This window comes from Leptonychotes weddellii, chromosome 9, assembly GCF_054177405.1.
Source record: "Leptonychotes weddellii isolate Sample4059 chromosome 9, ASM5417740v2, whole genome shotgun sequence".
In the NCBI taxonomy this organism is placed as follows: Eukaryota; Metazoa; Chordata; class Mammalia; order Carnivora; family Phocidae; genus Leptonychotes; species Leptonychotes weddellii.
This window is the reverse complement of record NC_138377.1, coordinates 81,259,472-81,272,305: the sequence shown is the minus strand read 5'-3', so window position 1 is coordinate 81,272,305 and position 12,834 is coordinate 81,259,472. Positions and strand designations below refer to the sequence as shown.

The following is a 12,834-nucleotide window of genomic DNA, read 5'->3' as shown; positions in this document are numbered from 1 at the left end:
TAAATGAGATACTGGTTTGGGAAAAATAATTGAACCTACTGATCATTCACTACTTGTGAACAGCAGAAATGCAATGAAGAAAAACAGAGCAGAGTAAGGATTAGGAGCTGATACACACAATACCTGTTATTTTAATACTATTTAAATTTGCTTCCACAGTACGGGTGAAGTTAAAAAAAAAAGTTCGGAATTAGAGAGGTGCAACAAGATAAACTCAACAATCCTATAGATTATGGTCCTTAAAGAGAAATTTAGGGACCATGGAGGTTTATGAAAAACTTCTAGTCTATACCATGCTACCCTAAAATATAATAATGTATATTCTTTTATATCTACATTAATACGTATTATGATAATCTTCCCTGATATATTTAAGTTAGCACTTGGGATAAAAACCAAGGAATTTAATTCATTCATTTTTTCCTGTGCTAAATAACAATGGCTGATACAGCCATCCTCAGAAATTTCTGACTCCCTGGTATTAATAAACTTGTATGTTTAGAGTAGAAGTTTTCAAATAGATTATTCTAGTTCTAAGATTTAGAATAAACTTACTTGTTTTCCCGATTAACTGTTGGAGTTACTGCTGGCTTCCTCTTCTCTTCCTCTTGAATGGCCTGGGTTATATCTGGGGAGGAGTAGGAGCGCTTCAGTTTGGACGGTTCCCTATCCCGCTCAGTAGGAATCTGTGGCTTGGCTTTATGAGTTGGAGGGGTGGAAGGAGGTGCAGATGAAGGAGCCATTTCCGGTGGATACATATGAACAGTGTTGGTGGGTGAATGATAATAACGAAAAGTTCCAGTGATTGGGTCAAGAAACTTAGATGGAAAAGAAACAAAAAAACAAAACAGGTCAAAAAACAATGACCATTACAAACCAAAAAAGTCACTCAGAAGTATTCCACTGCTAAATTTACTTTTGGATTAAAATAATTTGATAAGATGGTAATAATCACTTCTATAATAAAACTTCCAAAGAACTTTAGGTATTAAATAAACTGTTTCTAAATGACAATGCCAAAAATGCTCATATATTGTAGCCAGAATCTCAGATTGGATATATTGAGAAATCTAACCCCGCTCTGATTCTGTAATTAGGGAAATGAGCTATGTCCTTCATTATGAAGAAACAGAATTGACTCTGCATTAGAGAGGTTGTAGAATAAACAACAACAAAAAAAGCTTTTTAAATAAGGACATGACCATATTATTTATTTATGTGCTAATTTTGAGTTTTACCTTGGCCCAGCCTGAAGGCAGTCCTGGTACGATCCTCCCCATTTCTTCACTTCGTGCTCTTGTCAAAGGCTCTCGAGCCTAGTTACAAAAAAAAAAAAAATCAATTAAATTGTGCCATATACAGACTTAAGCTACCTGTCCAAAATACCCAAAAGCCTTGTGTTGGCTGCCCTTAATATTTTTAAAATCAAATTTAAAAATGAAGAATCCTACGTGGTCTCAAAGTCCAAATATTTCCAGCAAGGGAAAAGGAAATGTGTGTACGCACAAGCCCATAATGATGGTGGTTTTTAAAGTTTCCTTAAAAAAACAAAAAGACAGTTTCACTGCTTGGTATCAATCCAAAAGAAATGAAAACCTATTTCCACACAAAGATTTGTATGCAAATGTTCACAGCAGCATTATTCATGATAGCCCAAAAGAAGCAGAAGCAATCCAAATATCCATTAACTGGTGAATGAATAAAATGTGGTATATCTGCATAAGGGAATACTATTCAGCAAATACAAAGGAATAAACTACTGATACACATTACAACATGGATGAATCTCAAAAAATTATACTAAAGACAAATGCTAAAGACTATACATATATATATATATATATATATACACACACACACACACACATACACACAACACTACATTTAAATGATATGCCCAGAAGAGACCTAGCTATGGAGACAGATAGATCATGGTTGCCTGTGGCTTTAGGATAAAAACAAGGAGTGACTACAATTGGGCACTATGATGAAAATTTTCTAAAACTGGATTGAGTTAATAGTTGTTTCACAACTCTGGGGCGCCTGGGTGGCTCAGTTGGTTAAGCGACTGCCTTCGGCTCAGGTCATGATCCTGGAGTCCCGGGATCGAGTCCCGCGTCGGGCTCCCTGCTCAGCAGGGGGTCTGCTTCTCCCTCTGACCCTCCTCTCTCTCATGCTCTCTGTCTCTCATTCTCTCTCTCAAATAAATAAATAAAATCTTTAAAAAAAAAAAAAAAAAAAAAATAGTTGTTTCACAACTCTGAACTGAAATCACTGAAATGTAAACTAAAAATGGGTGGATTTTATGGTATGCAAATTATACCTCAATAAAAAATAAAAACAAAGGCAAAGATGTCTTATAAGACCTAAATATTTCAAAAATTGTGATGAAGTACACATAAAACAAAATTTGTCATCTTAACCATTTTTAAATATATGTTAGTGATATTAAGCATATTTGCTTAATTGGTTGTGCAACCAATTTCAAGAAATCTCTTCATCTTGCAAAACTGAAACTCTGCACCCATTTAAACAACTCTCCACTTCCCCCATCCACCTGGCAACCACCCTATATAAATGGAATCACACTGTATTTGTCTGCGACTGGCTAATTTCACTTGCAAAATGTTCTGAAGATTCATCTACGTTGTAGCATGTGTCACAAATTTCCTTCCTTTTTAAAAAGGCTGAATAATACACCATTGTATGTATATACCACATTTATTTATATACTCATCTGTGGATGGATATTGCTTCCATCTTTTGGCTATTAGGCTATTGTGAATAATAGTGCTATGAACACAGGTGTGTAAATATCTCTTCCAGACCCTGCTTTCAATTTTTTTGGGATATATACCTAGAAGTAGAATTGCTGGATCATGTAGTAAGGCCTAGGTATTTTCTAATTTCATAAAATGAGTATACTATTGTACTTTAAACAGGAAGACAAACATCTACTCCTTTTAGCATATAAATGGCTCAGTCATGTAAAAACAAATAAAAACACAGCTATGGAAGATAGCAAAGATTTCCTCAGAAAGCAGACTTAAGATGGAGGATGTCGACATGGTAAAGACAACCACGTAGTTATAATTCATGTGTTTCCCCCTACCCAATAAACTACTACTTACTTTATTTCTTTCAGTGTCTTCTGTATTCTCTCTAAAAGTTCCAGTCTTTAGAATTCCACTTTCTGGTTGTCCTTTAATCTTAACAGGCTGTAAAGTTATTAAAATTTCAGAAGTGAAAGAAAACTTTAACTGTCCTCCAATATAAACTTGCCTGTCAATCACTAGCTAATACAAGTAAATCCATCAGACTGAAAATATAAAAGGAGGAAAAAAATGAGACCTCTGAAAAGTTTATTCAGTTTTATTGTCAAAGTAGATATTTTTCATTAAAGGTGATAGAGCCCATGTGGGATTTCCTAACACTAAAGGTAAAGAAGAAAAGAAACTGATGAATCAATGGTGTGGGGGGAGGGAAGTGTGCCAATCGCTGTGGATAGATTCATGATACATAGCTAAGTGTAAGTTGCTGGTCATCGGTGTATATTCACCATGACCTCTTTTGAACAGTCCTTTTATTGTAATCTCACATGATTTGGTTGCCTTCAAAGTGGTCATGTTCTCCCAAAATGAACATATTGAAGTGAATGAAGAGATTATGGGATATTCATATAGAACAATATTCAAAAGTACAAAATCCATTTTAAATCCTCTTAAAATCTATCACAGGTTCCTTTAAAAATTCACTTTAATTTTATAGTTTATTTAAAAAATAACTACAGTAAAGTAAAAACTTCTAAGTATTTGTGACAATTTTAATAAAATTCCAGAATAAATTACATATTTTGCCTACTTTTAAAAGAGCTTACAATATGTAATATATATATATATATAATCTTAACTTTTTTTCAATGTGTTATATATTACAGGAAACATCAAAGACTAATGTGATAATCTCAGGGCTAGATTTGTAAGGCTATTTAGGTTTGTATTTGGCACCTATACTAAAAGACCCCAGAAACATGAATGCTTTCAGTTCTTATGACTGTCTGCCTCTAAGTGAAGCAAGATAGAAAGGAAGTGGCTTTGGAATCTTACTGCATATGGGCTCTTAGGCAAATTACTTAACCTCCAAGCTTTAACTTTATTTGTAAACGCAATACCTCATGGACTTATCATTAGAAAGACAAGATAATGCAGGAAAAATACTTGGTGTGTAATAGCTACTCAATGAATAATATTTAAATTGTAATAGCTCAACAATTCTGAGTCTCCCATGAATAAAGTGAGAGCATTTTAGTACATGGGCTTCATTTCTCTAACTTTAGGTGTTTAGAAGGCTTTTGTAGGAGGTGTATATATATATGTATTTTTTTTTTTTGAGAGCAAGCACAAATGTGAGTGGGGTGGGGGAGGGGCTGAGGGAGAGGGAGAGAGAGAATCTCATGTAGGCTTCATGCCCAGCACAGAGCCCAACGTGGGACTCAATCTCATGACCCAGAGATAATGACCTGAGCCAAAACCAAGAGTTGGACTCAACCGACTGAGCCACTAGGTGCCCAGAGAGCTTTATTTTTGATAGTTAAGGTTATTAGGTAAGTGTTCTCTGGGTAAGCGTGCCATTTATATGAATTGTTAATTTTGGTCTATGCCTGAACTGCTGTTTCAGAAGTTATAAAGGTTGACGTTCTGTAAAGATGGTATTTTGCCTTCTATCTGAAGTCATTTTCACACTACCAAAAATGTATTTCCATTTACGTGTATGTAAAAAGGGCCGTAACTGTTCCTGCTATTATAAAAACTTATTTGTTGTTCAAAAGGGAAAGGCATTGTTAATTGTATAAAACAGGAAAAAAAATAAAAGCACATATGATATCATTTGGTTAAAGAAGAATAACAATGAAAAATGTTCCCCCAAATTATGGGAATCTATTTTGGGGAATAGCCAAGGGCAGAAAAAGGCAACATTAATGGGATTATTGCCAATATTACTGATTAGATGAAGCAACAAACAAAATGACATAGACATGACCACAAAAATCACTATACACAAAGAGAGATGTTGGGCCATTTAGATGTCACTGATTTTGGACATATCCTAAGCAGATACAAGCTCTATCATATACATATTTGGCACCTAACTCCTCCACACTGATCATACCTCCCATATAAAAATGAAGAACGTGTGTTAGTTATCTCAATTGCTAAAAATACATTGCATTTCACAGACAAAAAAGCAATCCCATTCCCAGTCAACCAAAGGAGTAGGCAAGCAAATGGAGATGGATCAGTACAAATCTATCACCCACTAGAAAATTACTTGAAAGGTCTGTCCTATTTATGGAATGCCCCTGGTGTCATCTTTTTATCTAATAATTTATTTCACACTTGGCAGTCTGTACTGTTTGTTTCTGCTTACCTTGCCTGAATTTGAATCTCCTGCCACAGAGGCATGGGGCACATCTCCCACTGCCTTTTTCTGCAGTTCTGGGGTGGGACACCTCTTGCCCCTATCTTCTGCAGATTTCTTGGCATCGGTAGTTTCATGTTCACTTTTACTTTGTCTTTTTACTCCTGTTATTTCTCTGCCTCTCTTTGCTGAAGTTTCTTTATCTTCTTTCTTGGCCTGTTCACTTTCTCTCTTTTCCATTTCTTCTTTTGCGTTCTGTTGCTTTTCTGTGATTTCATTTTCTTCAGCTTCTTGTTTCTTTCTGGCTTTTTGTTCTTGTTCCTCTCTCCTCAGTTTCTCTTTCTGTTCTTCTTGCTGCCTTTCTCGAAGTTCTTTTTCTTGTCTGTTTTTCTCCATTAGAAGAGCGGTTTCTGCATGAATACGAGCTTTTTCTTCATCTGTTAACATGGCAGTTGCAGGGGGAAATACTGGCTTTGTGGAACGATCAGGAACAACTTTTCCATCCTGAGGAGACTGTTGCTCGTGATCTTTATTTTCAGATTTTATCCTATGATCTTCAGGCAATTTGACTGCTGGTTTTTTAGTACGATCAATCTATATCAACAAAAACAGGGCAAAACATATTTTTGTCAAAATCCAAGAATGTAACCTCAGTTCTTAAAATCAAGTTGTTGTAAAAGAACCATCACTTTGTGGAGACAACATGTGCCAGAGCATCTATTTGTGTCTGTCAAGATTTCTCATAAGGCACTTGGCACTTACTTCCTCTTGATTCCATACTTTCAATATACCATGATATGTTTTGTATTTGGAAGAGTTAATCTAAAACATAAAACCTAGACCTGGCCATACCTAAATTTAAGTTCCATTTCCACATATCCAACTGCCTACTCAGTATCTCCATGTCAGTGTCTCACATATATACCACAAACCTAACATGACCAAAATTGATTACATGATATTCCCCCTACAAATATGGTCCTTACCTCATGGATGTAACCACTATCCAAACAGTAGCTTACACAAAAAACTGAGTTTCATGTGTCTTCCCCCTACCTTTACGCAGTCTGATGATTTTCTTCCTCCATCTGTCCCAATCCACTAGCACCAACCAAGTCCATGCCAACATCCTCCCTACACTGTTTCTAACTAGTTGCCCCATCTCTTTTCTTGCTTCCCTTCTAATCTCTTTCCACACTGTAGCCAGAGTAATCATTTTAAAACAAATATGACCATATTCCTCATGTATGTAAAACCCTATTTTATTTTTTTAAAAGATTTTATTTGACAAAGAGTAGGAGAGAAAGTGAGAGAAGGAGAGAGAGAGAGTACAGGCAGGGGGGAGCAGCAGAGGGAGAGGGAGAAGCAGGCTCCCCACTGAGCAGCGAGCCTGACATCAGGCTCAGTCCCAGGACCTTGGGATCATGACCTGAGCCGAAGGCAGACGCTTAACGACTGAGCCACCCAGGCGCCTCTAAAACCCTATTTTAAATAGCTACTCACTCTACTCAGATGACATCTAAAATCCTTACCATGCCTGTATGGCCCTGTGTGGCCTCAAAGTCCCACCTCTGCCCATCTCTCTAATCTTAGACTAATCTACACACCAGACATACCATGTTCCTACCCCCATCCCTGCCTTTTTAATTCCTCAAAGATGCCATGCTTCTTCCCAACTCAGGCTTTTATACCAGCTGTTCATCTAGATAATGCCTACTACAACTTTAGGTTGTGGCTTAAATATCTCTCCCTTAGGAAAGACTTCCTAAATCCCCAAAACAGCCAAGTCCCCTGATGTATGCTGTCCTAATACTCTATTCTTTCCCCTCATAGTACTTATTGGGATCCTGATTAAATAACTATTAATTACGTGTTTAAAATCTTTCTTCCCTCCTAGAATATAAGCTCCAGAAGGGTAAAGACTGGTGCCTGGGGCGCCTGGGTGGCTCAGTTGGTTAAGCGACTGCCTTCGGCTCAGGTCATGATCCTGGAGTCCCAGGATCGAGTCCCGCATCGGGCTCCCTGCTCGGCAGGGAGTCTGCTTCTCCCTCTGACCCTCCTCCCTCTCATGTTCTCTGTCTCTCATTCTCTCTCTCTCAAATAAATAAATAAAATCTTTAAAAAAAAAAAAAAAAAGACTGGTGCCTGACACATAGTAAATTAATATGTTGCCGAGGAAATGAGTAAAATATTCCACAACAACTTTCAAAATAGGTAAGTTACTAATTAATGAGTTAAATGTTTATTACCTCAATTTAATAGCATACTAACCCTACAAAATTGTTAGAAGTGACCCAAACATCTATCTTTCTTCCCCTTCCTTCGTTTGTTTGTCTTCTCTTTTCCTCACAAATATTAATGATGCAGAACTGTATCCAAGTTCATCTTCAACATGAGCCTCCAGAATGTCCAGCTACAAGTTTCTCCTACACCAGTTCCTTTTTCTGTCCATTTGTCTGTCTTCCCCACCCAGCTTCTCCACATCCTGGTGCCACCTGGTTGGCTTGACCAGTGGGCACTGAGGCCTCCTTTGCAAGACCTGGGAAACTTAGGGCAACATGCAGGTGCTGCTACCCACCCTACAGCCTGATCAGCAACAACTATTTGGACTTCTGGATATTCTGGAAACAGTCGGAAGGGTGGCCTATCACAGGCGTTGGCAGAGGGGTATGTTAAGAGGTAAGAGGAGCCTCCTCTTTCTTTCACCTCGCTGGCCAATGGTCCAAGGACAGTCTCTGGGTCGTCCTGGCAGAGTGTCCAGCCCAGGACCCATGCGGTGCTGATCTCTGAATCCAGGTGAGATGCAGACAAACTTGGCAGCACCAAAGAAGAAAGGATGCTACAAAGGCAGTCAGTGAGAGCTCATGGGCTTCGGAGGGATTTAAAGCACCCTAGTCACCCAGCAACCCTGGTCCCTACCCGGAGCTGAAAGCCCACCCACCTAAGATTTCCCAGGGCTGATAAACCAGACCTGGCTCCCATACTTCCACTCCTCCTATCCACCATCTTTCTTGTTTCGACTTCCAGCACACCTGTCTCCTACTTCCTGGCTTCTTCTCTAAATCACACACTTTCTTTCCAAGCGTAGCGTCTCCCTCTCTCCCAAGACAAAGTGCCTTTGGTGGCTTGGCGTAGAGGTGTTGAACGGCTGTCAGTAGGCGATGGTGCCTGGCAGCTCCAAACACAAAGCCAGACTAGGATGGCCTGGGTGCAACAGGAGCACTTGCTCAAGCGACCTCTTGAACCCACCTAGCCTGCGTCTGAACTCCCTCCTTCCCTCACCGCCAGCTGCACATTCGTGTCATGGGGGTGGGGGTGGGGGGAATCACAAGCTTTATCTGCTTTATACAGTCACACACGTCATCAACAAAGTATCACAACCTTCAAAGAGATTTTCCTTCCTTCCTTCTTCTCAAGCCCATAATTAAACTCCAGGTGACAAAGGGGTGGAGGAAGGAGCTGGGGCACGAGACTGACAAACAGCTCCTCTGCTGCCCCCAGAACAGAGGCAGCCAAGGCTGTGAGTGCCATGTCAGGGTGACCTTTCCAGAACATAACAAATCATCTTAGTCCAGGTCAAAGTCCCTCCTCCCCCTTGTAATCACCACTCCGCTACCCACCCAGAGTGCTCCCGTCTGTGAAGCATCTGCCTCCATGCCAGCCCCGTGCCACCTCAACGTGAAGGCTTCTGTGTTAGCACACTATAATCCCAAACCTAATGTGGGCCTAATTCTCTGCCGGGCCGTCCATCGGAGCCACCTGTGTCCTAGAGTCATGAAAAGCTCAATGGATGGGCAGGGATGTTCCATTCATCCAATTCAACGAAGAAAGACATTGTTTTCCTCCAAGGATTTTGTGGGTTCAGGTTTGAAATGGTCCGGGATTGGCACAGCTCCCAGAGCAGAACTTTCATCCATGTTTGTGTGTCTGCCCCCGCAGCTCCCATTAGTGGAGGAACCAGACCACACTGATGGCTCCTCCGAATGGGGTGGAGTAGACCACGTCGAAGCCCTGCAGGTTGATGACCACGTACTGGCTTCCTTTGGTGATGACCTTCCCAACATTCTTGCCGTGCTTCTTTAGCTTCTGCCGGCACCTCCTCTTGGACTTCTCGCCGGGCGCTGGCTCCTCCCGTGGCTCCTAGCAGTCCGGGAGGATGGCAGGTGCACCTTGTGCGCGCTCCGGGTCCCCGGGAGCCCCGCGCTCACGCCGCTCGCTGCCTCGGGCTCGTGCTCAAGCTCCGGCTGCTCCGGGAGGGCGGCTGCCTCCTCATCCCCCTCCGTCCGCGCTCGCCCCCAGGCCCCGCGGCGCAGGAAGCCACTCGCCGCCTTGCTTCAGGGCCTGTCATGATGCTGCAGCCCCTCTGGCGAAGGTTGGGGTGAGAAAACGCCAACCCCTAACATATTTCTTGAGAATACAATTTACTGAAACAAGTATAAAAACTTAAAAGAATATCTGCCAGTAACAACTTGCATGGTGTTCTTACAAAACATATTGTACATTCTGCAACTAGAAAATAATACCATAGGAAGAATTTAGTGAAGAAATCATTCCTTTGCTCTTCACTTCTCTTTTTGCCTCTTCACTTTAAAAATCTATTCCCTCCTCGTCTTTTCCACATTTGAGAATGAAGTAGGAAGAACCACTATGAGGATAACGGTAATAAAAGGTGGCTAGGATCTAAAATAAATGTTTCTGTTTCCATTTTAACAACTCAATCCATTTCCCCCCTAGTTTTAAAAGCAAAACTATGATAATGTTACTTTCAACTTTATAATTCTTTAAGTTTCCTTGTGCCTACAGGATAACTCCAATTTGATCCAAGTATCTCTTGATGACTCTTGCCCGTCTTTCCGATCTTATCTACTATCACACTCACCTAGACAGACCATAGAGAGCAGTGTTCAAGCATGTCAAAACTACTCATTGGTCCCAGAGCAAGCTTTGTTCCTTTAGTCACAAAATCTACTTGTCTCTTTAATCCTCAAATCCTACTGTACTCTTACCATCCAGAAAAAATACTGCCTCTTCCATGAAGACCTCTCTGATACCCTCAGTCAAAATTTCTCTCCTTGCTCATGCTCCAGTGACTATTAGAACGATTATGACATTCTACCTTATATTTTGGCTGTCTTTGTATAAGTCTCTCCTTCTAAACATCAGAGAGAATCCATAGCTTAATCATATTTGTAAACCTTCATGTTGTCTTTCACATAAAAAATCCTCAAAATATGTTAGACAAATTGCACATATCTCAGAAAGTAACAAGAGGATTACGATTCAAGTAACATGTTGATTAAGTTTAAAGGAAGTGCAGTAACATAAGCTCTTTTTTCAATTTCTTAAATTTATGTTTTAAGAAAAGTTGCCTAATCAAATACTGTTCAGTCTTAAGATTTAGTCCTAAATATTTAGAGCTGAAGACCTTAAAAAAAAAAGAAATGAACCATCTCATTTCATAACAAAAAAATGACTTAAGTTTTCTATTCATAGCCTGTTGCACCAATCAAATGGCATCCACTTCAAATGTGAAATACTGTTGAACTGTATCTGAAAAAAAATTAAAAATGAATGCTATAAAAAATCTCATTGGAAAATTCATAGGGGAGAATGAGTTTACCTTCCTTTGAGTAAAATGCAGAGGAAAAAAGCTGCATTTTTATTGTAACGTATTGGTTATTTAAAATCATTTAAATAATTATTGCTAAAACATGCCTGTCAGAGAGGGGATCAAGATGATGGAGTAGGAAGATCTTGAGCTCACCTCCTTTCACAGACACACCAAAACTACAACTAAATATGACAAACTCTCTGAGAATGACCTGAATACTAGCAAAACAGCTCTTCCACAACCAAAAATAGAAATAAAAAGCCACGTTCAGACAGGTAGGAGGGGCAGAGGCACAGTCTAGTCAGCATCCACACACCTGGTACAGAAATATACAAGTGGCTGGAGTAATTACAAATGTGGAGGTCCCCCCTGAGGAGCAAGGGGTTTAAGTCCTACATTAGGCACCCCTACCCAAGGGACCTGTATAGGAAAGATGAGCCCCCATAATGTCTGGACATGAAAATCAATGGGGTTTATCTCCAGGATAGCAAGAGGGCTACAGGACCCTGAGACTGCTTTTAAAGGGCCAGGCCACAAACTCACTTGTTCCCAGACCCAACACAGAGGCAACAGCTTGAAAAGCACCTGGGCCATATGTGAAGGAAAGTTATTAACTAATTTTAAGGTAAGTCCAGGAAGGGCAGGGATCTATAGGGATGTTCTCCAGGAGTGGAAGTGCTTGTAGGCACCACTTCTGACACTCTTCATGTGCCCTGCTATCACCATTCACCCCACCAGGTATTCCCCTATGGATCAGCCCTGCCCAATGTGTATACTCTGGCAGGTGCCCATCCAAAGTGGTTCCTGCTCAGCCACACCTGGCAGGCAGCCTAAGACAAGACAGCAGCTCCTGCTGGGGTGGGGAAGCTGTCAGTTCTACCCAACAGCATGCCCGAACAGTTGTGATTGGGCCTCTCGGCCATCTGCACCAGGAACTAGTCCTGCCCACCAGTATCCCTATAGCAGTCTCGACCTAACCACATCAGAAGGGCATGGGGTGCCCTGGTTCTGGTGACGAGGGGGAGACTGCACATCTGGGCCCCACAGGGCACATTCTACATAAGGCCACTCTTTTAAGACTGGGAGATGCAGCTGACCTATCTAACACAGAGAAACACAGAGAGTCTAGCAAAATGAGGAGACAAAGGTATAGGCTGAAAACAAAACAACAAGATAAAGCCTCGGAAAAAGAACCAGAGATAAGCAATCTACCTGATAAAGAGTTCAACGTAATGGTCATAATGATATTCACTGAACTTGGAAGAATGGATGAACGCACTAAGAACTTCATCAAAGAAGTAGAAAATATAAAAAAGAGCCAATCAGAGCTGAAGAATAAAAGCAAGTAAAATGAAAAATACACTAGAGGGAATCAAGAGCAGGTTAAAAGATGCAGAACATATCAGTGATCTGGAAGACAGAATAGTGGAAATCACTCAAGTTGAACAAAAAAAAGAAAAAAGAACTTAAACAAAAGAGGGTAGTTTAAGAGATGACTAGGACAATATCAAGTGTACTAATATTTTTTGCATTACAGGGGTACCAGAAGGAGAAGGGAAAGAGGGGCAGAAAACTTATATGAAAAAATATAGCTGAAAACTTTCCTAACCTAGAGGAGAAAACAGACAATCCAGGTCTAGAAAGCACAGAACCCAAAACAAGATGAAAACAAAGAGATATGCATTAAGACATAATAATTAATATGTCAAAGATTAAAGATAAGAGAATTGGGGCACCCGGGTGGCTTAGTCGATTGAGCATCCGCCTTCAGCTCAGGTCATGATCTCAGGGTCCTGGGATCGAGC

At 40.3% G+C, this 12,834-nt stretch overlaps 1 protein-coding gene across 5 annotated transcripts in view; it reads right to left on the bottom strand.

Moving 5' to 3' along the window:
* USP8 (ubiquitin specific peptidase 8) overlaps positions 1 to 12,834 on the bottom strand; it is a 75,575-nt gene that overhangs the window by 9,876 nt on the left and 52,865 nt on the right. For 4 of the 5 annotated variants that reach the window (XM_006741197.3, XM_031036570.2, XM_081831069.1 and 1 more), the window contains 4 exons: positions 5,428 to 6,012; positions 3,132 to 3,218; positions 1,239 to 1,316; positions 556 to 818 (listed from right to left, as the gene is read on the bottom strand). In XM_006741197.3, coding sequence (XP_006741260.1) covers positions 556 to 818; positions 1,239 to 1,316; positions 3,132 to 3,218; positions 5,428 to 6,012 — 1,013 coding nt within the window. The remainder of the gene's footprint in view (positions 1 to 555; positions 819 to 1,238; positions 1,317 to 3,131; positions 3,219 to 5,427; positions 6,013 to 12,834) is intronic. The other variant, XM_081831070.1, reaches the window with a different exon arrangement.